This window comes from Mesoplodon mirus, assembly GCF_964341445.2.
Source record: "Mesoplodon mirus genome assembly, chromosome: 14".
In the NCBI taxonomy this organism is placed as follows: Eukaryota; Metazoa; Chordata; class Mammalia; order Artiodactyla; family Ziphiidae; genus Mesoplodon; species Mesoplodon mirus.
Genome location: NC_138990.1, coordinates 31,313,300 through 31,339,920, shown reverse-complemented (window position 1 = coordinate 31,339,920; position 26,621 = coordinate 31,313,300). Strand labels below are relative to the sequence as shown.

The following is a 26,621-nucleotide window of genomic DNA, read 5'->3' as shown; positions in this document are numbered from 1 at the left end:
AAAAGCCGAGCAGGGCAGCATCCGCTCCTTCCTTCCAGGGAGGGCTTTTGATGGAACAAGGTTTTATGTATTTTGTTTAGACGTAGGATGCCCCCAAATTTCTAACCTGGGCTTATCCTGGTTTAAGGAAATCCGGAAGAGAAATTGTCCAAATGAATCAGGGGGTTATTCATATTCAGAAGGGTCTTTCCTCTGCAAAGTTTCCTTCACTGGTTTCTCTTTATCAGCAGGCCTTCTGGTGCCACTGGGAGTTTGTTTACAGAGCTGGACAGGACTGAAGGGAAGGAGGACCATCAGAGGCTGCCTGGGGCTTCCAGCCCCTCCCAGCTAGAGTGATGGGTGCCTCCAGCTGGGGCCGGACTCCAGCCAGAGCCTGTGCTGTAGCCTCCGTTCACCCTGTCCAGTGGCCAATGTGCACTTGCCCGTGACTCCTCCTTCCCTCCCTTGTCAATTTGTCCATTCGGTTGTCCACTTCTTGGTACTGTGTACGCACCAAGCACTCTGCTAGGCACTGGGGCTACCTGGGCAAGTCACAGAGACATAGCCCCGCCTTCCTGGTGCTTCAGCCCAGTGGGAAAGTGAGGTGCCATGCTTCCTGCTTGCGGAGTGCAGGGCAGGGGGAGCTCACCTAGCTGGGAGGGGAGGGGAGCCCAAGGACAGCCCCGAGAAGCTGTCATTCCTGCAGGCTCAGGACCTGAGAAGTTAGCCGGCTGAAGCTGTGAGGAAAGAGGGGGTGGCGGGGGCAAAGCTCCGAAGAGGCTGGAGCACAGGAGGAGGAGAGGGCCAACAGATCAGACAGGGGAGGCGCTGGGGTGAGATCACGGGGGGCTTATGGGTCACCTGAAGGATTTTGAGTTGATTCTATTTATCTAACAAACACATATATAGCACTGTTCAAAGCACCTTCCCAATATTAACTCACTGAATCCTCATAACAACCTACGAGGTAGGTAGTATTATTGTCATCATCCCCATTTTACTAGTGGAGAAAGTCAGGCACCGTGCACTTAGCTAATCTACCAGGATCACCTACCTAGCGGGTACTGGGGCCAGGCCATCTGGCTTCTGAGTCCAGCCACTGTATTGAGCTGCAGTTAAATGAAGCTGAAGGGCTTTAAGCAGGAAAGTAAAGCAAAGGTGAGACTTGCGTTTTTTACAGGATCAGCCCTGCCGAAGGGGCCAGGAGGTTCATATAACCAGTCTCCCCAGCGCGGCCTGCGCTTGCTAAGCTGCCCGTCTGGCTGCGCTGGTTCTGAGGGGATGGGGTAAAGAGGCACACAAGGGTCCACCTCCGAACTACAGATGCTGAGACCCCCTCGGGGGGTCTGCATCTCGGCATTCTGTCCAGAGCTCCCTTCTCGGGGTTCAGCCCTGTCCAAAGCTGACTTCCGCACAGAGGGGAGCGGCTATGGCCTTTCTGCGCTTCCAGAGGCCTCCACTGGGGCAGCAGAAAGGTGGGTGTGCAGACCATCGTCCTCTCGGTGGCTCTCCCCTTCTACCACGATCCCTTTCTCCCTGTAGCCCTCTGACGCCTGACGTCTTCTGCAGCGGCCCTGGCCAACACTCACATCTCCCTGCTGTCCACTCCCATAGCACTTACTGTGAGAGCCACACAATCAGTCCTGTGTGCATTGTTCTCCGACTGTTTTGTGTTCATTCATCCATTCAACTGTCCTGAATTGTCTGCAGATGAGTCATAATTTGAGAGATGGCTGAAGATTTGTTGCTTTCTGTACCAAAACTTTAAAAAAAAATCCAATCACTCTGGATATATGTGCATATATATATGCACACATACACATGTAGTATATAACAGACTTCAGCGACAGCAACAAAAAAATGAGAACAGAATGAACATTTTTTGTGATAATCGAGGCACCTTTCTACGTACCTAGCCCTGCCTGAGACGTACGGGTCGTGTGCCCTTCCACTAAAAGGGGCCAGCCTCTTGGGCTTTCTCATTCACTTCTTGTAGGTTTGTCGTCTCCACCTGTCAACTGATTGCCTTGCACAGACCTTCCACGTAGACTAGATCCCAGGTCAGGCCATGGGGACAGGCCTGGGCTGGCCCCAGAGCCCCCTGCACTTCCTCTCCTCTGAATCATCTGGTGAGAAGGTGGAGTGGATTTCAGAGGGACTCCCAGGAGAAATTCTACTCCTGTTTTCTGAAGAGTTACTTCTAAACTGCTGTGGCTGAGAAGTCAGGTTGCTGAGCATCTGAGAACTGAAAAGCCAGGGAGACGTTCCTGCCTCTCCCCTGAGCTGCAGGTTAGGTGCCCCTCCTCCATGCTCTCCATCAGGCTCCTCGTAGGCACTGTATCTTAATCATTTTTGGAATCCCCTAGGGCAGTGTCTGGCACATGGCAGACCCTTCAATATTTTGTTGAATGAACGAATAGGAAATTGAGCTGAGTCAGGGGTTGGGAGCTCCTTAGAGGGCCTTACACAGTCCTCCACGTGTGCACATCAGTGCTGGACTTTAGGACGTTTTTCTGATGCTCAGAGACCTTCAGGGCCAACTTCAAGGTTCTTAGTGTGCTCGTCACAGCAGATGCAATTCCGTGTTAAGGGAATACCTGCGAAATATACAGCTCCGCTTTGTATGCTTTCCTCTGTGAATTTACTACGATTCTAGTGATTTTATATATGGTTGGATACAAAGTAAGCACCCAGTGCAAATAATTGCTGGTATTGGAAATGTCCCCCTTGATGGCCCAGATTCACTCTCAACACGAACCCTCACTGAATGTCTTCTATGAGTCAGAGTCACTAGGGACATGGAAAGCAGATGAAACTCTGCCCCCTGGAAGGTCACAGTCTAATGGGGGAGTTGGGAGAGGAGAGGAGAGACAGACATGTAATTAATAAAAGGGAACAGATAAAAGATGAGGAGGTACCCTCTCCCTGCAGAGACGCTGAGAGTAAAACAGAGACTTCCATATGAAAATAAAATCAGCAGCTGATTCACCAGCAGATATATACTTAGCCACCCATGAACCTCAGATAACTAAACATTGTTCCCAGACCAGCAGACACTGGAGTTTTCATCTTCCATCGCAGGTAGTGTAGAGTCTTGTTTATTGTTGTAGAAGAAGATTGAAATTAGACAGACTTGTTTTTGAATCTTAACTCCGTAGCTTACCAATTTAGGCTGGTAATTTAACCTCCCTGGGCATCAGTTTATTCACCCGTACACCTTTGTTGAGAGGACAGTAAGGATACAGATCAAGGAAGAAAACCCTAACCCTCAGGAAGCTCACAGTCTGGCAAAGGAGAGAGGTGAAACATATGTCACGGACACACACTTAAAGCTAGTAAAAGATACCAGATTTTTTGTTGAATGACAATATTAGTCAAGATTCTCCAGAGAAACAGAATAAGATATGTACATATAGGTATATATTATAAGATAATAATAAGATAGATATAGAGAGAGATTTATTATAAGGAATTAGCAAGTCCAAAATTTGCAGGGTGGGCTTGCAGGGTGGGGATCTAGAAGAAACTATATTTCTGTTTGAGTCTGAAGGCTAGCTGTTATAGACCCAGGGAGCGTTGATGTTGCAGATGAAGTCCGAGGCCGTCTGCTGGAGAATTGTCTCTTGCTCCAGGGAGACAATTCTTCTTGTTCTATTCAGGCCTTCAACTGATTGGAGGTGGCCCACCCACATTATAGAGGGCAATCTGCTTACTCAAAGTCCACCAATTTGGGCTTCCCTGGTGGCGCAGTGGTTGAGAGTCCACCTGCCGATGCAGGGGACGTGGGTTCGTGCCCCAGTCTGGGAAGATCCCACGTGCTGCGGAGCGGCTGGGCCCGTGAGCCATGGCCGCTGAGCCTGTGCGTCCGGAGCCTGTGCTCCGCAACGAGAGAGGCCACAACGGTGAGAGGCCCGCGTACAGCAAAAACAAAAGAAAAAAAAAAGTCCACCAATTTAACTGTTAATCTCTTCCCAGAACACCCTCACAGAAACATCTGGAATAATGTTTGATCACCAAGTTGACACGTAAAAGTAACCATTGCACTGAACAAAGTGAAGAATGTAATCTCATGCATGCAAAACCACATGCACACGTCCAAATGAAAAGCGCTATGTCTAGAAAGAGGTCACCAAAATGCCAGCAGTGGTCCCCTTGCAGAGGCAGCCTCTCAGGTTCTTTTTTACTCTCCTTTTGTATATTTATGTATTGTTTCATTGTTTTAATATAATGTGCACTGTTACATTTTTATTCAACATTATCATCATCACCATTATCATTACAAAAGCAATCAAGCTTTTAAAAAAATACCCTACGGGGCTTCCCTGGTGGCATAGTGGTTGAGAATCCAGTTCGATCCCTGATCTGGGACGATCCCACATGCCACGGAGCAACTAAGCCCATGCACCACAACTACTGAGCCCTCGTGCTGCAACTACTGAAGCCTGCGCTCCTAGAGCCCATGCTCCGCAACAAGAGAAGCCACCACAATGAGAAGCCCATGCACCACAACGAAGACCCAATGCAGCAAAATAAATAAATAAAATAAATAAATTTATATATATAAAAAAATACCCTACTAGCATAGAGGAAATGCTGGAGAAATGTCAGAATGCTTAAGCCTTTCCCCAGAAGCCCGGTGGACCAAAAGCTGGTTCACAATGCCTGAAATTCTACCAGTGAACTTTTTTTTGTTATTGTTTTTGGCCAGGCCTCATGGCTTGTGGGATCTTAGTTCCCCGACCAGGGACTGAATCCGGGCCCACAGCAGTGAAAGCGCTGAGTCCTAACCACTGGACTGCCAGGGAATTCCCCTACCAGTGAACTTTTATTCTTTCAATGTAAGAGCTTTCTTTCTCTTAAAATGCAAATCGTGGCAGAAGAAATATTGCTGGAAGACTTATCTGTTTTTTAATGATGGAATGATTTGATTAGATTTTTTTCCTGAGAACACACAGTGAGAGTTGGAAAACATTGTGTAGCCGACGGGTGTCCAGGAGGTGCCAGAAATGGGACACCCACGAGCACAGAGGGATGCCTCCAGATGGCAAGAATGAACCTCGCCAGCTGCAGGTCTGATGGGAGACTGAGTTCTACAGGCCTGACCCCGGCCCTAAGCCAGGAAATGTGTAGGAAGACCTTGCCTGACCAGACTCCTTTGATTTCCCCACCTGTCCTGGCTCTACCTGAGTCTCATTTAGCCCCTCCAGGTGGAGTGGAGAATGGGGGCAACTCTTCAACTACCCCTTCAACAGAAGTATTGATAATGATTATATGGAAATTTGCAGTGAAAAGTCCCACTCAAATGTTTGTTTGTCAATGAAATATCTGCCATATGGCAAGAGAGGAAGAAGTTCCTTTCCGATGATCCACTGCTCTTGGCAAATAAACCACTGAAACAATTTATCAGAGTAAACTCAACCAGAAGGACTCATTCATTCTGAAATATACACTGAATGTAGCCATTCTGCAGACCATTAACTCTGCTAATTACAACAGTGATTCAAGAGATAAACCTTCACTAACTTTTTTTTTTTTTTTTTTTTTTTGCGGTATATGGGCCTCTCACTGCTGTGGCCTCTCCCGTTGCGGAGCACAGGCTCCAGACGTGCAGGCTCAGCGGCCATGGCTCATGGGCCCAGCCGCTCCACGGCATGTGGGATCTTCCCGGACCGGGGCACGAACCCGCGTCCCCTGCATCGGCAGGCGGACTCTCAAGCACTGCGCCACCAGGGAAGCCCTTCACTAACTTTTTATGAGGCACTGAGGCTCCTTGCAGCTAACAGGCATCTCCTTCCCTCCCCCTGCACTCTACCACCAAGCAGAGGGAAAAAGGGGGAAAAAAACCCTAATATTTATTGAATATATGCCCAGCATTTTCCTATGGGATAGCTCCATGATCCCTTTGGGGTAGGGATTATTTTTACAGGTTAGGAAACTGAGGTTCAGAGAAGATCACGGTGTTCAAGGTCAAACTGCAAATAAATAGCAGAGCTGGGACTGAGGATCTCCTGGCTTCAAGCTCAGTGTGCTCCCTCCTGCTCTTCTCTGGAAGCTTCTTCTCACCAAGTAATTTAGAAAAAATAACAAGAACATCAAACAAATAAAGAACTCAGTGCTTTCTTTCTTAGCTGTCTGTTCCCTAGAGTTCTTCCCAGCACGTTGAATGTGGATGTTTAACACATTTCATATTTACTGGGATGAAACTCCTAGAGAACAGAGACTAGTGTGATCTTTCCTGGAGTCCCTACAGCATCAAGCAAAGGTCTGGCAGAGCCGTTATACGGATGGGCTTTGGCACCCAGACTGCGTGCATCGGTGTACATCGAGGCTGTGCCACTCACTAGCTGTTTCACTCTGTGCACAATCCAAGGACTGTGCCTCAATTTCCTTATCTGTGAAATGGAGAAGGTGATCAGAATAGTACCTACTTCATGGTGGCATTAAGCAGAATAAATGAGTTAATACTTGCAAGAGACTTAAAATGGTGTTTGACACACGAAATCACTTAGTAAGTGTTAGCTCTTTGTGTGTCCAGGGGCTTCAAGTCCCCAGAGCTTTTTTTAAAAGTTTTTAAAATAAATTTATTTATTTATTATTTATTTTTGGCTGTGTTGGGTCTTCGTTGCTGCATGCCAGCTTTCTCTAGTTGTGGCGAGCGGGGGCTACTCTTCGTTGCAGTGTGCAGCTTCTCATTGCTGTGGCTTCTCTTGCTGCGGAGCATGGGCTCTAGGCGCTTGGGCTTCAGTAGTTGTGGCACGCGGGCTCAGTAGTTGTGGCACTCGGGCAGTAGTTGTGGCTCGAGGGCTCTAGAGCTCAGGCTCAGTAGTTGTGGCGCATGGGCTTAGTTGCTCCGCGGCATGTGGGATCGTCCCAGACCAAGGCTCGAACCCGTGTCCCCCGCATTGGCAGGCGGATTCTTAACCACTGCACCACCAGGGAAGTCCCAGTCCCCAGAGCTTTAATTTTCTCCAACTGAGTTCTTTCAGGTGCCGAGGACTTTAGATTTAACTAATCCCTCTGGTCCCTCATAAAATATAATTTCATAGTGTGCCATCGCTTCCGAGAAGTTTTTACCCATGATTCCAGATGTAACTATATGAGTTGGTGCTCCATAAATATCTGATGATTGGATGAAAGCAGAAGTTATAGAGACTGAGTTATAGGCAGCAGCAAAAACTTGCCCAAGGTCACCTGGGGAGATGGCAGTACAGCCGAGACTTTCTGACAAAGAATTAGTGTTCTTGCCCCTACCCTCCCTCCCTACCACAAAGGTTCTGTCCCCTGACCGTTCTGCTCAGGGGTCTCCATCCCCCACCCACATGCACTGGTTTCTCCTCTTGCCTGAGCTGTCTCTAATTTCAGTAAGCTTGAAATTCACTGGTCATACAGAAAGCATTTTATCTGTCCTTGCACATGCAAATTCTTTCCATTGGGATTTCTTAGTGTCCAGCTCCACCCCAGCCCACATGGCCATAAACACTCATGTGTCTACAGCCTGGCCCCAGGGATTCCAGAAATAACAGCAGGGCCCTCCATTAGAACGCTGGAACATAGTAAGGCATTTCTGCATTAAGACACAAGCCCTTTCCAGCCCAGGCCTCTCCTGTCCGTCAAAGCACAAAGCAACCTTTACAAGTCAGGACAGGGAGGGGCAGCTGGGAGGGAGTGTAGATTTCTGGAAGGTCCGCACCTTCTCCTGCCGTCTCTCTGCTCTCAGATCTTCCATTCTAGAGAGTCTCCAGATCTGCTCCAGGCTCCACTTAGAATCTGAAATTCTTTCTTGGCTGTGTCATTATTTGCCTTCAATGATCTATTCTCCCTTGGACATGCTGGAACTGGAATCATGGCAGTGTGAGCCCATATGGCACAAAGGCCACTTTCCAGACACCCAAGACAGCCACCTGATTTGGCGTCAGGCACTGGGGAAGTGCCAGGAAAGAAGGGAGTGGCTGGAGGGGAGTGCCCAGTTTAAGGAGAAAGGAAAAGGCTAGCAATGACCCTCAATAAAAGGCATGTAGGGCGATCATTCCCATTTCAGAAGGATGTTCACGAGTAGAAAGTCAGAAGTCAACATCTAGGGAGAGAAGTTTAGCTTTCCAAGTGTCCTCTCAAAAATAATATCAGAAGGGACTTACCTGGTGGTGCAGTGGTTAAGAATACGCCTGTCAATGCAGGGGACACGGGTTGGAGCCCTGGTCTGGGAAGATCCCACGTGCCACGAGGCAACTATGCCTGTGCACCACAATTACTGAGCCTGCGCTCTAGAGTCTGTGAGCCACAACTACTGAGTCCGTGTGCCACAACTACTGAAGCCCACGAGCCTAGAGCCCGAGCTCTGCCACAAGAGAAGCCACCGCAATGAGAAGCCCGCACACCGCAATGAAGAATAGCCCCTGCTCTCTGCAACTAGAGAAAGCCCGCGCACAGCAACGAAGACCCAACGCAGCCAAAAATAAATAAATAAATTTATTAAAAATATATATATACCAGAAGATTAAAAAAGCGTGTACGCATAAGACGACAATGATGTAAAAAATACGTATTTAGATGCATGACCTAGAAAGGCTGGAAAGAAATATAAAAACAGTTGCTTTTTCGGGGGTCGGGGGGAGGATTAAATGGGTGTTTTTCTCCAAATTATCCTTAAGGTCATTTCCCATTTTAAAGAAAATCATAATATCTGGCATTGCCAGAGACACCTGCCTGGACTTTTTTGGGTATTTTCCAAGGGAATTTCAGGTTTTAGGTGCCCGTCCGAAACCGAATTTATCTTGTAAAACGCATGCTTATGCCACTTTCTCCAGGAACTAATTCCTCTTTAATGGGGATGGGATTATTTCTAATTCGCGGTCCCCATCGCAACGTCATTAAAGGCTGAGTTCAGTGTATTGAGCTCCAAACCTTTGTCACGAATAGGAAGGTGGAGGAAAGGCAGGCGCTTGTGCAACAAAACAGCCGATGGTGTCACCCTCCCAGGCCGGACCTCACCAGGGCCGACGAGAGACGCAGCTGCATTAGCCCACAGGATGCAATGCACCATCAGCAACGGTGCTGCAGCAGGAGACCCGGCCACCGCAGGGGAGGTCATGCGAGCCTCCTGCTCCCGTGCCGCGCCCACGAGTGCCGGGGGTGGCGGGGAGGTTGAGGGGAGTTGGTAACAGCATCGCCATGGCAACAGTGACGTCCTTGTACCCTGGATCTAATTGGAGGAAACCCCGTGGCCGAAGCCGCAGCCTGCCGGCCAACCGAACTTGCCCAAGCCGACCCACCCTCCTAGCCTCCGCTTCCTCTCCTGCCCCGCCCCCTTCGCCCCCTTCCGCGCGCTCAGTCCTCATTGGCCAGAGGCGGGGAGGAAGGCGGGACTCTCGGGGACAGCTCAGCGCGCCATTGGGCGGGGGGAGCGAGGGCCGCCGCGCTGCGGCCCGCCTCCCGGCTCGGAGGTAGGCTGAGACGGGAGGGTCCTCGGCTAAAGCCAAAGGCGGATCAAAGTGGTGGGACTCGCGCCGCGGCCGCGGAGACGTGAAGGTGAGCGCTAGGGTCGCCCCCGGCCCTTCTCGGGTCGGGCCGGGCCCGAGAGTCCGGCGGGAGGCCAGCCCCGGGGAGCGGCTGGCCTCGTCGCCGCTCTCCTCAGGGACGGCTCCGGCGGGAAGGAAGGTGCGGGCCAACGGCCGCTTCCATCTTGGGCCGGGCGGGCGCGGGAGCGGCCCTTCCTCCTCCTCCCCTTCCTCCTCCTCCTCCTCCCCCCGCCGCGGGCCGCTTCGGCTGGCGCCCCCGGGCCTCCCGGGCACCCCGCGGGGAGGATGGGCGGGGGAGGGAAATTCAACGGGGCCGCGCGTGCGGACACAGACAAAGGGGGCGGCGGGCGGGCTGCCGGGGCGGCGGGCGCATTGTCTGACGGCGCCGCCCCCGCCTTCTGCCCGCGACCCCGCCCCGCCCGCAGGCCCTCCGCACTCCTCCTCGGCATCCGGGTCGGTGCTCGCCCTCGCTGTCCTGTCCCCGGCCCCATGGAGAAGACGGAGCTGATCCAGAAGGCCAAGCTGGCCGAGCAGGCCGAGCGCTACGACGACATGGCCACCTGCATGAAGGCCGTGACGGAGCAGGGCGCCGAGCTGTCCAACGAGGAGCGCAACCTGCTCTCGGTGGCCTACAAGAACGTGGTCGGGGGCCGCAGGTCCGCCTGGAGGGTCATCTCGAGCATCGAGCAGAAGACCGACACCTCCGACAAGAAGCTGCAGCTGATTAAGGACTATCGGGAGAAAGTGGAGTCCGAACTGCGGTCCATCTGCACCACGGTCCTGGTGAGTCCGCGACCGTCCGGGCGGCGGGCGCCGAGGCGCCTTTGTGTGAGGCTCTCCGTGGGGAGTTCCCCGGGAACGGGAACGAAGTGGGGGCCGGGGCCTGCCTGACGCCCTGCCGACGCGTAGAGGGCTTGAGGAGGTCAGCCTTGGCTTCCTTAACGCGTTGTTTCAGTTCTTGAGATGAAGAAGCTGCTTTTTCTTTCTTTCTTTCTTTTTTTTTTTTCCGGTGGTAAGTATGTCTTTCCTAGGTGCTGCGTTGCTCGTCCACCAGATAAGTTTAAACATGAGAGTAGTTTTGTAGAAGGCTGACAGTCGTTTTGCAGCGTCCTGAGGCGACCTGGGAACCCTTTAAACGTATTGGATCAGTTCGTAGGCTTCAGGCTTCCGTTGAAAGAAGGGGCGGGCGCCTTCTCCATAAAGATCACGTATGTAAGTCGGTTTTCCTCCCACATCCAGCAATGGAAATTTACTTCGAAAATCTGCATAGGTACCTCGTTTTTCAAGTAAGAGTATCTGTTGAGTTTTTCCTTGTTAAAAGCGGGGAAGGGGGAGAGTTTGGTAAATGTGAAAAAGGCACAGCTACACCAAAGGAATAAAATGTCCTGGGAAATTTCGGTGCTTGATACCATTTCTTCGCTGTTACATAGCTACACGTGAACCCCGAGGTGTTGAAATGGATTCACATCTGGTGTGGAGTAAGCGAGGAAAGCCTTCCAGGTTTTGAGCTGCCGGTCTTAGCTAGGGTGGCTTTGGGTGGAGTAGGGTGACCGCTGTATTCACGCTTATTGGTGAGAGAGAGCATTTTTAGCTTCGTCATTGTATGGATCTTTTGATCAGTAAGATAAGTTTTTAAAATGTCAATACCAGCATTATATCCTGAGGTATTTTAAAGTGTTTTAATACTGCAAAGAGTCATTTCTACTAATAAAATATGAAATAGCCGCTGCGGTTGCCTCTTTTAAGTGCCACTTTTCCAAGGGGCCTACTGATTTTTGATGTGTTTGTTCCATGTTATGTTTTAGGTGGGCTTTGAAAGACAAACATGCTAGATCGGTGATTTTTCAAGAGGGAATAGAGGGGGAAATGCCTCTTGCTCTCCCAACCTTTGCTTCCTTGCCCTTGAGATTCGTGGGGCAGGAAAGTTTTTTTCTTTCACCTATTTTTCCAGTATAAATAACAAGTGACCTGAACGAAATCATGGCTGATGGAGATAACTGGTAAAGGGGCGAAGGAAGCAGTGCAGAGCATGTTTTAGAGGTGGAGAAAACTTCGAGATTATTTGCTTTATGTAGGCGAGATTTTATGTTCATCCATGTCTTAGGTTCCACTCCCTGCCTAGCATAGAGGAGACACTTAGGCTTTTGGAACTGAATTGCTTGTATTCAAAAAATTTGCCAGCTTGAAAGTGATGGTAGACTTCAGTGGCATATGGTAATGGTTATTGACAACATCCACTCTGTCATCGAGGAAGACTGTAAGAACTCCATATGTTAACGAGAAGCTTTTTTTTCTATGCATGTTTTACTTTGGGACACTCTCACAGCATATTTCAATCTCTTTGTTCTGTTATTGTTTTGCAGTGTTACTTACCCTGCAGCAATTCAGAATTACCACAGAATTTTTCCTGTTCTCTAGCAAGTTAGCTGGGAATATTTGTTTTATTTTGTGGCTCCTATAAATTTTAGTTTCTCTAATGGCATAAGTAGAGGAGACTTTGCTTAGTTGATAACTGACTTGAAATAGAGACCAAATAGATCATTTCAGTAGGAGAGAACCCCTGAAATTAGGACAGGTTTTGTTTGTTTGTTTGTTCTGTTTTCTTCATATATACTAAGTGAAATAGAAGAGTTGATTCATCAGACACCAAGGAATAAATAAAGTATTTTTATTAGTGAAATGGCTTAAAAGACTAATTGTGACTTAACGGCCAACCTCCGAAAAAAGTCCTGAGGAAAGCCCATTGTCAAGTTGGCCGCTGTATTTGAGAGCTTAGCATGTGCAAGGCACTGTGCTAAAGCAGCATGGGGAAGAGCAATGCTGAAAACGGTAGATTTTGTCCTCCAGTAATTTATAATAAGGAGTGCATATGAGAAATCCCCAAATGTAAATAATATATAATTCCCGTAAGATGGTTATGAATAAAATGCTATGTAGTTTAAAGGAAACAGAAACCTCAGGAAAAGCTTTACAAAGAGGGGCTTTTGGAATGAGCATTGAGGGAGGGGGACCAAGGGGGGGGTGTCAATATTCCAAGCAGAAGAAGTATACGGGATGGGCCTTATTCATGGAAGAAGGTTTCTGTATGAGGATCAGAATATGTGCAGAGCTGGTGCAGGAGAAAAGCCTGTGAAAGAACATAGGAACTATATAAGAGAATGTCAGAGGGAATTTTTCTCATTTGATTGACAGTGGGAAGACTGAAGATTTTCGAATGAGATGCAGGTGGCAGTATCTAGAATTCATGGTTTGGGTGCTAATTTCCGGTGTGTAATCTGAACTGATAGATAAGGAAGTGATAGACAAGTGAACAAGAATTTGAGGATTGGTAAATTAGTGATTTAATCAGGAGTCTATCAAATAATGGGGGAAGAAGAATGAAATCTAAAGTTGCTGAACATGAGCCAAAATTAGGTTTTCTCTCTTTTTTTCCCCCCTTTGGTGAACAAGAAGGAGAATTTAGTGTGGAGGAAGTGGATGACACTGACTTGTTATAGAAGGCTAATAAAAGAGTAACGTGGAGGGCTAGGCAAAATTTTGGTTTTAAATAGCAGAGATTCTCAGCTTCATCTTTCTATTTCAGAGTAGGTTCAGGGTGGAATTATTTGGACTGTTTACTCGAAATGAACATGGCAGACAACTCTCAACCCTGTTGATAATCACTGTACTGAGAGAGGTTATTGAATTGCGGAGGCAGTAAAAAATGTTGAAATCCAAATATGTAATCTAAAGAGCAAAAGGAATTAACAAGACCCAAACAGCCAAGACCAGACTCTTCGTAGAATCTAAGAGAAGTTAAAGAGGAAGATATTACCAAGTTATCTCTGTCTCTCAGTGTCATTTGTGAAACCAGAGGTTGGGCTAAAATTTCTAAGTCTGTTCCAATTCTGATACTTGGGGACTATAGAGTTATATGGTCCCAGTCATTCCACCTGTGCTCTGACTTCCAACTCTAAAATGACTAGTTTTTTATAGTCCAGGTTGAAGAAGAACATGTCCTTAATCATTTAAGAAATGTTGAAAAACTAACGACTTCAGTGAAATGTCTTTAGGAAGAGGGGATGCAGAAGTCATTGGTGATCCTAGTAAGCAGTGTTGGAAATAGCAAAGTTTAAGTGAAAAAGGTTAATACTGTAAGTTGTATGACAACCGGGCAGTGGTTAAAAACTTGAACAAGGTGTTTAAGAGTCATTAAGAACTGGGGTGTGAGGTAAGGGTAATTGAAGAAATCAGAGGGCTCCACAAAGCACTTCTGGGACCTGAGAACAAATATCATGTACAAAGTTCATGACCTTGGAGTAAGAACAGGACACTTAGAGAATGTAGTTACAAGATAACCTCTGTCTCAGGCAACCCCATGTTATCCTTCTGTGTTAATGGTCTTTTTATTAGACTGTTTTCAGTAGGTTGCTTTAGTATAATGTATAAACGGTTTCAGGAGTTTAGGTCTATGTTGTGATTTTTTTTTTTAAGTAAGAATCATTTAAAATATATAGAAACTGAAATTTGTCTCTGGTGTGTAAAAGCCCTGTAATCTTAATTCCATAATGTGCTTGAATTTAGTTGTGTTCTGAATTAATCTCTTAATGAAAATATGTCTAGTGCTAGTTGTTATTTTGAAGTAAGACCAATATGTTGTTCTTGATAGTTAATGAGTCTTAATGTAATCTTTTTGACGTGATGGAAAAAGTATGGGCTCTGGAATCAAGACTGACTGTTTTTGGGTCATTGCTCCATAACCTTATAATTTTGTGACTGCAGGCAAGTTTCTCTCAGCCTCTGTTTCTTTATCTATAAACTGGTGATGATGGTTCTTGCCTTTATAGGCTTGTAGTTAAAATAATAGGTAATAACGGACATTTAATGGGCATTTACTATTATATACTAAGTACTGTTTTAAGCACTTGATATACTCACTGTGTTCCCATTAGTTAGGTTGATAGTATTATTTATGTTTTAAAGTTGAGAAAACGGGGGCATAAGGAAGTTAAGTAACCTGGTCAGTATCACAGAACTAGTGAGTGGTAGAGCAAGGATTTGAACCCAGGTAGTGTGACTCCAGATGAAAGTGTATGAAACACATTTGGCCCTAAATAACATAGTAGCTGACTAAAGATCACAGTGTTTTGGGGAATTTGTACAGTTTAATAAATGTTTGTAAGTTCGGAGGGAGGGAGGATAGATCTGCGGTGGACAAAACTCACTTAGTCTATAATTTTGAAGCCCTCCTTATATCCAGGATATTGCAGTAAAATTTTTAAACTTGACTTTTGGATTTTTTGCATTTAGAGTGTAAGCTCCTTGAAGCTAAGAGTTGTTTCTGAAGAGTGAAATGGAATGGAATATTGTACATACAGGCATAGAAGTATAAGGTTTGATCAGTGGTTCTCAGCCAGGGTGAATTTACCCGCCAGGGGACATTTGGCAAGTTCTGGAGATAGTTTTTGCTTGTCAAGGCTGGGGTGGGAGTGGGGAGGTGCTACTGATACACTGTGAGTAGAAACCTAAATGCTGCTAAGCATCACATAACGCATAGGAAAATCCCCCACCACAAAGAATTACCCAGCCCAAATGTCAGTAATGACTGAGGTTGAGAAACTCTGGGTTAGGTTATAAATAAAACAAGCAGTATTAAGTTGTATTGAATTGTATCACACCTGTCCTTTAGATTCTTATTAATATATTGGCATCTTGTCAGAACCCTTTGTCTAGACTTCAGCTATTTTTTTTTCTTTGACACTCTTGTGTGTATGCTATTTAACTCTGCAGTTCACCTTTCTGGCACTTACTCACTTTCTCAGTGGGTTCTGCATTTTCAAAGTTCCACCTCAGGGTTTACCTCCAAGGCCCTGAGCTTTCTTCTTTTAAAAAAAACTTGGGGGGCTTCCCTGGTGGCGCAGTGGTTGGGAGTCTGCCTGCCGATGCAGGGGACACGGGTTCGTGCCCCGGTCTGGGAAGATCCCACATGCCGCGGAGCGGCTGGGCCCGTGAGCCATGGCTGCTGAGCCTGCGCGTCCGGAGCCTGTGCTCCACAACGGGAGAGGCCACAACAGTGAGAGGCCCGCGTAACGCAAAAAAAATTGATGAACAGCAAATATTCTCCTCTCCTTCATAACTGCCATTAATAGTTTGGCATATGTGGTTCCAGACTTTCAAGCCTGTACTGTGTGTTTATTTGGATGTTGCATAATTATACTAATGCCCCACTGAACATTTAGGTTGTAAGCAAATTTTTCTCTTTTATAAACAACACTGGGAAGGACATCCTTGTTGCGTGCTTTATGCTAGGATTTACTTAGGTTAAGTTTTGGGAAATGAAATTTCCAATCAGAAGATAACACATTTTTTTTTCCCCAGATAGCCCTCTGAAAAGATTTTATGTGTTTATACTGTCATCAGCTATTGTTGAGAAAGGCCATTTCCCCTTACCCTCTCCAGCACAGACAGTTGTTTGAGGTTAACAAAAATCTAGTGACTGGAAGGGTTGAAATTTTACCTCCTTGTACAGTTTTGGGTGTAATGAGGACTACCTTTGTTCTCATAAAGGGCCGGTTACCAGACTTTTTTTTTTTTTTTTTTTTTTTGAGTCTCATATACAGTTTCACTTATAAAATGATGCCATAGCATGGGATTAGTTAATTCAGGGTGCTTGACAGTTGGGAAATCTGCTTGATCATATTGATGTTTATTTATTCCTTTTTGATATTTATCAATACCAATTTTTGTATTTAGCACTAGTTCTTTCAGAGTAACAACGGAAAATATCTTTGTACCACTGACTTTCTAGGTATCAAGGAGGGATGTTAGAGAGGCATCATTTGAAAAGATGAGAAAATAATAAAAACTATAGTTCATCCATTTCTACTTTAATTAAACTCTTAATCCATGGGTAAATCAACAATGAAGGTTCCTGAAATACTTCATGATAAATAATTTGACCAGATTCGAAAACATTGTTTGCATATTGAAGTGTTTAAAGACAAAATGATGCTGATACCTAGAACTTCAAAATAATGGGTGAGGGTTATAGATGAAACAAGTGTGTCTGTGAATTAATATAGTTGCAACTGGCTTTAATGGGAATTCATTATACTACTCTCTCTTCTCTTGTATATGTTTGCAGTTTTCCATAATTAAAGGGTTTTCACCCCTAGAAATTTTCCACTCTTACGTACTTACACAAGAGGAAAGACCTGTACAAGAATGACCATAGCAGCTTTGTTCTAAGAGCAGAAAACTGAAAACAATCCATTAGTAGGAAAAAGGGTAAACTGAGGCATATTCATACAGTGGGGTACTATTCAGCTGTAAAAAGGAATTGGACTACTGACGCATACTATAATGTAGATGAATTTCAAATACACGCTAAGTGTAAGAAGCTTTGCACAAAATAGTACATAATGTCATTCTATTTATATGAAATTCTAGAACAAGCAGAAGTAAGTAGTCTGTGGGTGAAAAATCAGAAGAGTGGTGACCTCTGGGGATGGAGGCAGGGACTGACTCAAAGGGGCAGGAGAGAACTTTCTGTGGTGATTGTAATGTTCTTTGTGTTGATATGGATTTGCGTTACACATGTATATGCATTTGTGGAAACTCAGCAAATATGCGCTTAACATTTGTTCATTTCATTGTATGTAAATTTTTGCTTCAAAACAAAATAAACTCTAGTTAGTGATATTCGTGTACTGATGTCTCAGTTTACACTAGAACTAGTAGAAATGGATGGATATTTGATAAAGCAGTTTGGTAAAAGGTTAATGGTAGGATCTGGGTGGTGGGTATATGGGTGCTCACTGTAATTGTTGGTTGCTGTATATTAGGGGTATAATATTCTACACGCTATGGTTGAATGCCTTTAATACCTATAGCAAAAAAAAAATAGTGAAACCCATGTCTTGTTGACCTCAAGATATGAGAACATGTCTCCTATCCACCTAGGAGATGGCCCTGATGGACTTGGCAACATAGCTTTTGTTTGCATTTGGAGGTGGATGCTAACTAGATTAATGGGGGTAAAGAATGCAGTGGAAGACTTACAGAACTGACCGGACTCTGGGGCAGTGGTTCTCAAGCTTCTCGGTCTTAGGATCCCCTTGCACATACTTGAGAATACTGTGGAACCTAAAAGGTTTTGGTTGTGTAGATTATATCTGTAGATATTTACATTATTAGAAATTTAAACTGAGGATTTTATAATCCATTTTAGAATAATAAGTCCATTAGAAATTAACATTACTTGTGTTTTTTTTCAATTGTAGTAAAATATACATGATGTAAAATTTACCACTTTAAGCATGCACGTCTATGGCATTAAGTAGATTCACACTGTTGTGCGATTGTCACCACCTTTCCAGATATTTTTCATCTTCCCTAACTGAAACTCTACCCATCAAACACTAACTCCCCATTCTCCCATCTCAGCAACCACCGTTTTGCTTTCTGTCTCTGAAATTGACAACTCTGGATGCTTCCTGTAAGTATAATAACTTTTTTTTTTTTTTTTTTTTTTGCGGTATGCGGGCCTCTCACTGCCGTGGCCTCTCCCGTTGCGGAGCACAGGCTCCGGATGCTCAGGCTCAGCGGCCATGGCTCACGGGCCCAGCCGCTCCGCGGCATGTGGGATCTTCCCGGACCAGGGCACGAACCCGCGTCCCCTGCATCAGCAGGCGGACCCTCAACCACTGCGCCACCAGGGAAGCCCTAACATTTTTTTAATAAAAAAATTGAATGAGAAAAGTGGCATTGCTTTATAATCTGTTGTAGTATCACGTCTCTTTTAGCTCTTGGAAAACTCCACTCATGAGAGAGTGGCAGTGAAAAAGCAAATAGTACCTTAATACGTATTATGAAAATGGTTTGAGTTTGTGCCCTTCCCCATCCAGAAAGTTGGGGGGAGGGGTAGAAGTTCTGTGAACACATTTCGAAAATTGCTGCTCTGGGGGCATTCTGTGTGATTGAGCAGTTTCTGAGTAGTGGTCATCATGTGGTGATGATTAAATTTGTAAAACCTTCCCCTCCTTTCCCATTGCCCAGTCCCTTTACCCCCCAAATTATTCTAGGAATATAGTTTTGGAGACCAGAAAAATCACAGACTTGATAATAAAGAAAAGTTTGTTTTAGATATTGGGTAAGAAAGAGTCTCTGTTCATTCCTGAAAAACCAACTTGAGAACTAGTATGTTGGAATGGCTTCTGCTTCCTTATGTTGAGAATGGTAAAGTAAGGTTAATATGATGTCTCACTCCCCACTACCCAACCCAAAGGCAGAGGTGGCATGAATGAAATATGTAGATAATGGGCTTTTGGATCTGGTTGCATTTAGGCTTGAAAGTTAGCTCTTGAAGATAGGAAGTCAGGTTAGTTGTTAGCCGGCATTGGTTGAAGCATTTCAGTGAAACTCGTCTTTCACGAAGATCTTGACTATCCATTTACATTTTTTCTATCCAGCTGAACAGTATTCCATGATTTCTTTGTCAGCTGGGCCTTTTGCTCTGGATGGATTTGGCGTGGGGTGGTGCTGAATACATGTTGTAAAATATTCTCAGTTTACTGACTGCCTTTGACCATTCTCGTGTATGTTTGCTGCAGGCTTTACTTAGAGAAATGGAGAAACAGTGGTGCAGGTGGTGAGACCATGACTATAAGGACTTATGTAAATTTAATCTAAATGCTTATTCTTTTGTAAAAAATTTATTTTATTATTATTACTATTTTTTAAATTTAGTTTTGGCTGCTCTGTGTCTTTGTTGCTGCACGCGGGCTTTCTCGTTGCGGTGAGCGGGAGCTACTCTTCGTTGCGGTGTGCGGGCTTCTCATTGCGGTGGCTTCTCTTGTTGCGGAGCACGGGCTCCAGAGCGCAGGCTCAGTAGTTGTGGCGCAAGGGCTTAGCTGCTGCGCGGCATGTGGGATCTTCCAGACCAGGGCTCGAACCCGTGTCCCCAGCATTGGCAGGCGGATTCTTAACCACTGCACCACCAGGGAAGCCCTAAATGCTTTATTCTTAAAGGACAGCCTTAGATTGCTCTTTGTAAGTGCCAAGGTGACTGTGGGAGATAAGTGGGAAAGTACGTGAAACTGCTTTAAAACCATAATGATACTAAATCAGACTTTCTGCTGTTACTCATCTAGAGTATTTAGTACTCCCATTTTCCTTCTTATTTTGCTCATTCCGCCAGACATGACTTGAACACAGCTCAGAAAGGTTTTGCTCTTTTAAAACTATAGTATTAGATAAATGTAACTAAACATATATCAATACATATTAGGTGTTCTAATCTTTCAGCCTGGTACTATTTCCAAGTATTTGGCAGTATACTTCTAGACCTTCAGTGATTGTGTTGCTCTCAGGATTCTGCTGAACTAGTAAAGAGGTTAGAAAGGTTATAGTAAGGGTTTACGCATCCTTTAATCAGAGAATACTCTAGATTATTTGGGGACTGATTGCAGAGACCAGGTATTTGATTCTTAAGGATGTCAGAAACTTAAAAAAGAGTTTGGAAGGATTGACTATCCTGTTAATATAGTTGTGCTATATGTAAGTTAATTTTTATGTAATTTAGCTTTTAATATATTTGAAAAATACTATGCAGTATTTAAACATCGAAGGACTGACATTTGAAATGGGGAATGGTATATATTGAGGTGACTTTATGTTCCTGGACAAATTGAGATGGGAGTCTTTATCAAACTACCAGTGGTCCCCTGGAAATTTTTATTTCCTCCTGACCTTTCCCACATCTACCAAGATACTCGGAGTAGAAAAAAACCTGAGAACCATATAATTAGAGAAAGGATCAAGGGAGTAGCAACTTCAAAAGATTAGGGGGCTTCCCTGGTGGCGCAGTGGTTGAGAGTCCGCCTGCCGATGCAGGGGACACGGGTTTGTACCCCGGTCCAGGAAGATCCCACACACCGCGGAGCGGCTGGGCCCGCGAGCCATGGCCGCTGAGCCTGTGCGTCCGGAGCCTGTGCTCCGCGGCGGGAGAGGCCGCAACAGTGAGAGGCCCGCGTACCGCAAAACAAAAACAAACAAACAAAAAAAGATTAGGGAAGGAGGTAGGGGAGAGTACATGGCCAGGCTCCATGACGAAATGTGTTAATGTTGATGAAATATGACTTATTGCTTTTCTTAGGCCGCTTGTGCTTTTGTTGTAATATTCAGGAAAGCGTTACCTAATCCAAGGTTGTAAAGACTGATACCTGTGCTCTTATCTCAGACTTCTACCATTTTAGGTCTTACATTCAGACTTTCGGTCCATTTGGAGTTAATTTTTGCACGTGGTGTGAAGTGGGGCCCAACCGTCATCCTTTTCATGTGGCTACTCAAGTTGTCCCAGCACCATTTGCTGAAATATTCATGTATGCTGGATTGGAAATTCTCAACTTATGGGGAAAATAACAAGTGGCTTGGCATAAAAGCTCACTTAAGGAAAACTTGTGATTGCTCCATTCTTCATGCTCTAGCCAAATTGTTCACCCAAAGCCCTGCATATTTTGTTTCTGTCCCTCTACTCACTGCTTTTCTTGGTTGGAAGCCCTTCCTTCTCCCATTTCTATATGTTGAAATCACACCTATCCTACCAGATATAATTTAGGTGCCACTACACTTGTTCTTATAGTCAGTTACAAATTACAGCCTATTAATACTTTCAGATCTGTTTCCTTCTACCCTCCTATGTGCAATTATGGGTGGATGAGACATGTGTTTACCTGCAAGGAAACTGAGCCATATTGATTTACTTAGTTACATAGCCAGTTAGCTGTGACCTCAAATTCAACTCTTCTAGAATAGTGTTCTTTCTGTTCCCTCTGCCTTTCATAGTAAAGCCTTCCTTTATAGACCCTATTCTTCTGAGATCATCTCATCTTTCTCTGGGTTCTCTCTTGTGTGTAAGTCGGGGAGAGTCAAGGCTTTATAAGTCTGTGCTCTTCAACTAGAGAAACTTCCTTTTATCTCTTTTACTGTTTACTGGTATTGCTTAAAAAAGACTTAGGGCAGCAGGGAGAGAAAATAAACACTTCAAAAAAATTTGAAACCATTACCCTGTTAGATGGAGTCCAAGTTCCTTAACAGGACTTAGAAGACCTTCAAGCCTTTCCCTTTAGCTTCCTTTCTCACTACTCACTCCTTCCCTCTGTGTTCCAGCCACATGGAATTATATGGTTCTCTCCTATATTCTGTACTTTCTTAGCTCTGCTCTTATTCTTTCCCCTATGTAAGCATGGGTTGTTATATTAATATAGTGTTTTGTTTTCCACCGTCTAGTAATGAGACCCAATTCTGTATTGTCTGGAGTTTACAAGTGTCCTGAGTTCCTCTTGCGGCTGCATCTAAGTCAGATCAATATTGGTAAGCTGTAAGGGTATGTAAGAATAAGGACTTCGTCTATATTTTTTCTTCTGTATGCTATTAAGCACTGCTTTATTTTTCAAGGTTATTTTTTGTGCTGCACCCAGTAGTTCAGTTGAATATAATCAGTAACCCATGTAAGTTTAGGTGCAAATGCAGATAAATTTTTTTTTCTTTCTTTTTAAATTTTCTTCTCTTTATGCTCTGTAATAGATCTGGTAGATGAAAGGCTCAACTACAGGGTTGTATATAATTCAGCTGCAGAGGTAAATGTATGTGGCATGGGTTAGCCACAGATGGAAAAATTAGCCTGCAAATAATTGTGTAATTTCTATAATGTAGAAATGGCTTAATTCAATTTGTCATAGACTTACAAAAGACAAAGCTCATCTGAAAGTACACTGGTATCTTTGCTATTATCTATTTTTGGTAGTTTTCCTAGGATATAGCAAAACTTGACCCATATACTAAGCTAGCAAGGCAATTTTGACCTATTTTTAATTACTTGAACATATTTTCTTTTAGGTATCAGGATGTCTGTCCAGTTGGATTACTTATGACCAAGCTAAGATTTGACTTCCTGTTCTGTTTGTTTTGTTTTCTTTTCCTTTTAGGGAACACTGTTGTTTTCTCACTATCATTTGTCATGTTTTACTTTGCAAATTGCAGTGGCTAACATAGTTTCTGGATACTAGTAAAGTGCAAGTTCTCCAAGGGGAAGGAAGTATGGACATTGATGCTTGCCTTGGTTCTTCTGGTAGCACTGATCTGTAAGTGTTGGTAAATTGTGGTTGTTCATGTGTAATTGGTTTTAATGCAGATTTGGCAGGTTTGGAAATCGGTATTAGTGTTGCCAGTGTGTGTATTAAACTGTCCTTCCAAACTTTTATATCCTGGCCAGAGGGTTGGGGACTTTGAACAGAAGGGATAACATTCGTATCTTGCTGTTGTGGCCACTCAGTATCTAGCTGCTAAAATGTGGAGATACAGCAGGTCAGACAAAGGACTGGACATTACATTTGTCTCTAAGAATATCTGGACTTGGCTCGGCTGCCTTGGGTGAAGTAAGAGGACAAAGACCGTGATTCTCTTTAATACTGACACATGGCAATTTGCACAAACCGTATTATTTGTCAGAGGCTAAACTCCTTCTGTTATGTGTCTTCACCACTGCAGTCGTAACAGCTCTGTAGCTGCGTTGGAAGATGGGACGAACATTCTTACACAAGAGAGCATTTTTATTGTTTTTAAGTGCTAATTGTCTAGGAGAGGAGCTCACAAAAGGGCCCCTAAAAGGCACCACCGTGCCGCAGTAGATGTTGATAGCAATAGTACTGTCATTGGTGATCATTTTGCCTGGGTCATGGTTGGTGGTGGCTAGACATCTTCTAGACCAGGAGAAAGAGTTTGGAAATAATTGGGGACAGGGACATAGATCAGAGCTTTTTCTCTTTTTGTTGAGAACTTTGAATTCTTTTTATCTGTTTCCTCCCCTTCCCCTTTGCCTGTTTATCTTCTGGGTTTTAGCTCCTTATTTCTTTTTGCCCACAGAAGTAATTAACCACTTGATTGCATGGACTACTCTGGCTTATTTTACTTCCGCTGAAAGTACAGTAGCACATATATCCCCTTGGATCTGAGGAATCCATATTAATTTCTCTGACCACGGTGGCAGTTCATCGTGTCACATTAGTTCCTATTAATTTTATTTTATTAATTTGACATGTATTTCAGGCAATGTTGGATTTTAGGTCTTTTGTTACTTTTAGAATCATATCTCAAAAGTTTTAACACTTTTTATACAAGGTGGTTTTTAGTCTACACCCTTTCTCCCAGGAAGGCATGTTCACCTTCATGAATGCTCCAGAGCTGTTTAAATTTTAGTAAATAGAAATTGGAGATGTGAAGGACTTGGTAACACTTTTTCACAGATTTCTGTCCCTCAGATCACGGTAAGGCAGAATTGTCTGTCTGTCTGTCAGGGTGCCAGATGAGTAACACAGTAGTGTACACTTATGGTCTAGGGTTTGTCTCCTTGGATTTAGGGCCTCCAAATCCACTTCGCTGGCACACTGAGGGGGAACTACAAGAGTTACAAGTGAGGCAGTCGCCGTCTAGCCGTGTTTATTGCTTGAAGGCAGATTTACTGGAGGAACCAAATGAGCACTAGAAGGTGGTTTGGTGAGCATAGCAACCAGCGAGAAGAGGCAGTAGTTGGCTGATCTTAATGACTCGTGACTATCGGCACTGCTGCCTCCAGCCTCGCTATGGGAAGACCGTCCGCAGGCCCAGGTACCGTCCTCTGAATAGCGCCGTCGATACTACCAGTGTTTGCTTTTGCATTACCCCCCCCCCCCGTACCTGCTGTATTCCCATCACCCAGCAATGAGTGTTCTGCTTCTTGGCGCGCCACTTTAAGTATTGATATTCGGGAGGCACACCGTTGTTACGCCACGCTCTTCCTGCCGGTGCAGGAGTGGTAACAGTAGAAACAAGTGTGGACGTCAGTCGGTTGAGACAGTGCTTCCCAGCTCCTTTTGTCTTGTGGCACGCACAGAATAACCTTTTTTATTTTATTTTATTTTTTTTTGTGGTACGCGGGCCTCTCACTGCTGTGGCCTCTCCGTTGCGGAGCACAGGCTCCGGACGCGCAGGCTCAGCGGCCATGGCTCACGGGCCCAGCCGCTCCGCGGCATGTGGGATCCTCCCGGACCGGGGCACGAACCCGTGTCCCCTGCATCGGCAGGCGGACTCCCAACCACTGCGCCACCAGGGAAGCCCCAGAATAACCATATTTGTGTAACACACTGGGGCAAATGGATTTCTTCTCCAGCTTCATGCTGCTGGATGGCTGAGGGGATCAGTACCTCTTTATCACTTATATTAGCTGAAAGCTCTAGGTTTAGAGTCTAATCCTGAAGGACCATGAGTGCTAGGCTTTAAATTTATTCTTTAACAGCCATGGGGATTTTTTGAGCAGGGGATTAACGTGTCCAGAATTTATGGTTAATCTCGTAGTAGGATATAAAATGGATTAGAGAAAGAAGAAAGCCTAAAACCTGGTAGATCAGTTAGGTTATTGGATTAGTTGAAGTGAAATGATATGGTTAATTCTGGGTAATAGAAATAGAAATGAGACTGAAAGGATAGATCAGAATACTAGTACAGAGGTACAATCAGTCTTAACAACTGGTGGTAGGATGGGAAATGGGGAGTGAAAAGTCAAAGGTTGTGGTGATGAGGCTGGGTGGCTAGGAGGTAGGAGGATGGTGGGATAATTAGTAGAAATAAGCAATATAAATATAGAAACAGGCTTGGAAATAAATTTGTTCCTGTTTAAGGCATATTGAGGTCTAGTGGCTATTCATATTTCAAAATGTATACGAATACTTAGCCGTGTCACACTATGGAGAAGTTGGGATTGTGGATGGGGTAGTGGCAGGGGTTGCATTACCTCCGTGAGTTTGTTGCAATTTATAGTATGACCTTTAGCCTTTTTGACTCAAACACACCAGAATTGAGCTATTTTTCGGGGATAGATCCACGATAATCACGCTCGTGTGACTGATACATAAAACCAAGAATATTAGTTTCTTCATTTACAGTGAGGAATAACTAGCACAGAGATTGAAGTACGTGTGTTGGCGTCACCAGTAAGGTCTCACTCAGGAGGCAGGTAGACTCACATAGGAATCAAGTCATAATGCGGGAGTTGCTTAGTCAGTGTGGCATTATGACAAGAGAAGTGGATGGCTTTTCAGGTGTTTAATGGCCATCATCTCCAGGGTAGGGCATGGATGGATCAGTGGTTGTTTGACTGTGATTCACACTCCCCTAGACTATGCAGTTATCCCTTAGGATCCAAGGGGGAGTGATTCCAGAAGTCCCCAAGGATACCAAAATCTGCAAATGCTCAAGTCCCTTCCATAAAATGATGTAGTACAATGAATAGGGTTGGCCCTCCATATAAGCAACTTCTTGATTATGACTGTATATTGGACCCTTTTCCTTCAGTGTCTGTAACCCTTTTCTGTTTCCATGCCTCTGAGCACTGTTCTTTCTGATTGACTCATCCTTATTTGTAAAGTAGATTTACTTTACATACTGTAGGATTAGAGTCAAGTCTTGCATTCCTATTAATTTGCTATACAAATATGTATATATATATGTATTATAGACAAAATAAAGTCTTTTCCTTCAGTGGTTTATAGTTAAGAGCAGGGAGATGTGTGTTCCCAAAGTATACTCTGTTTCTTCGAGAAGGTTTCCAAAGCCTTGACTTGGAAAAAATTACATCCACAAGCTTCGGTGACTATAAATATGGGGGACCAGGGGAGTGAGGCCAAAGAAGCATTAGGATAACACCCAGGTTTCTAACTAGGGCAACTGAGGGCTTTTCTTTCCCAAGACAGAAAATTGTGTAGGGGAGGAGAATCAACAGCAGATTGTATTAGGAAGGCAAATTTAATATGTTTTAGATGAGTAAAGTTTAAAGAGCCAGTGGCCCATCCAGCTGTCAATAAATATAAATAGGAGCACCTTGCCTGGTGCTTAAGAGAAAGACTTGTGTTGTGGTGCATGGTGATGGAGGTTTGTGTACCAGGCAGTGTTCTGAGTAATTTGTATTGAGTCATTCAGTCTTCACATCAGGCTGCTGAGAAGTAGAGATTGTCATTGACTCTTTTTAATAGTAAACTGAGGTATGAGCTGCAAAAGTAAATTGCCCAGCCAGGTAAAGGGCAGATTTGTGAGTAATCAGCATGTAGATAATTGGCT

The 26,621-nt window shown here is 44.6% G+C and overlaps 1 protein-coding gene across 1 annotated transcript in view; it reads left to right on the top strand.

Moving 5' to 3' along the window:
- Positions 1-9,395: 9,395 nt before the first annotated feature.
- Positions 9,396-26,621, top strand: part of YWHAQ (tyrosine 3-monooxygenase/tryptophan 5-monooxygenase activation protein theta) — a 32,972-nt gene continuing 15,746 nt past the window's right edge. The window contains exons 1-2 of the mRNA XM_082641770.1: positions 9,396-9,504; positions 9,920-10,277. Coding sequence (XP_082497896.1) covers positions 9,984-10,277 — 294 coding nt within the window. The 5' untranslated portion in view covers positions 9,396-9,504; positions 9,920-9,983. The remainder of the gene's footprint in view (positions 9,505-9,919; positions 10,278-26,621) is intronic.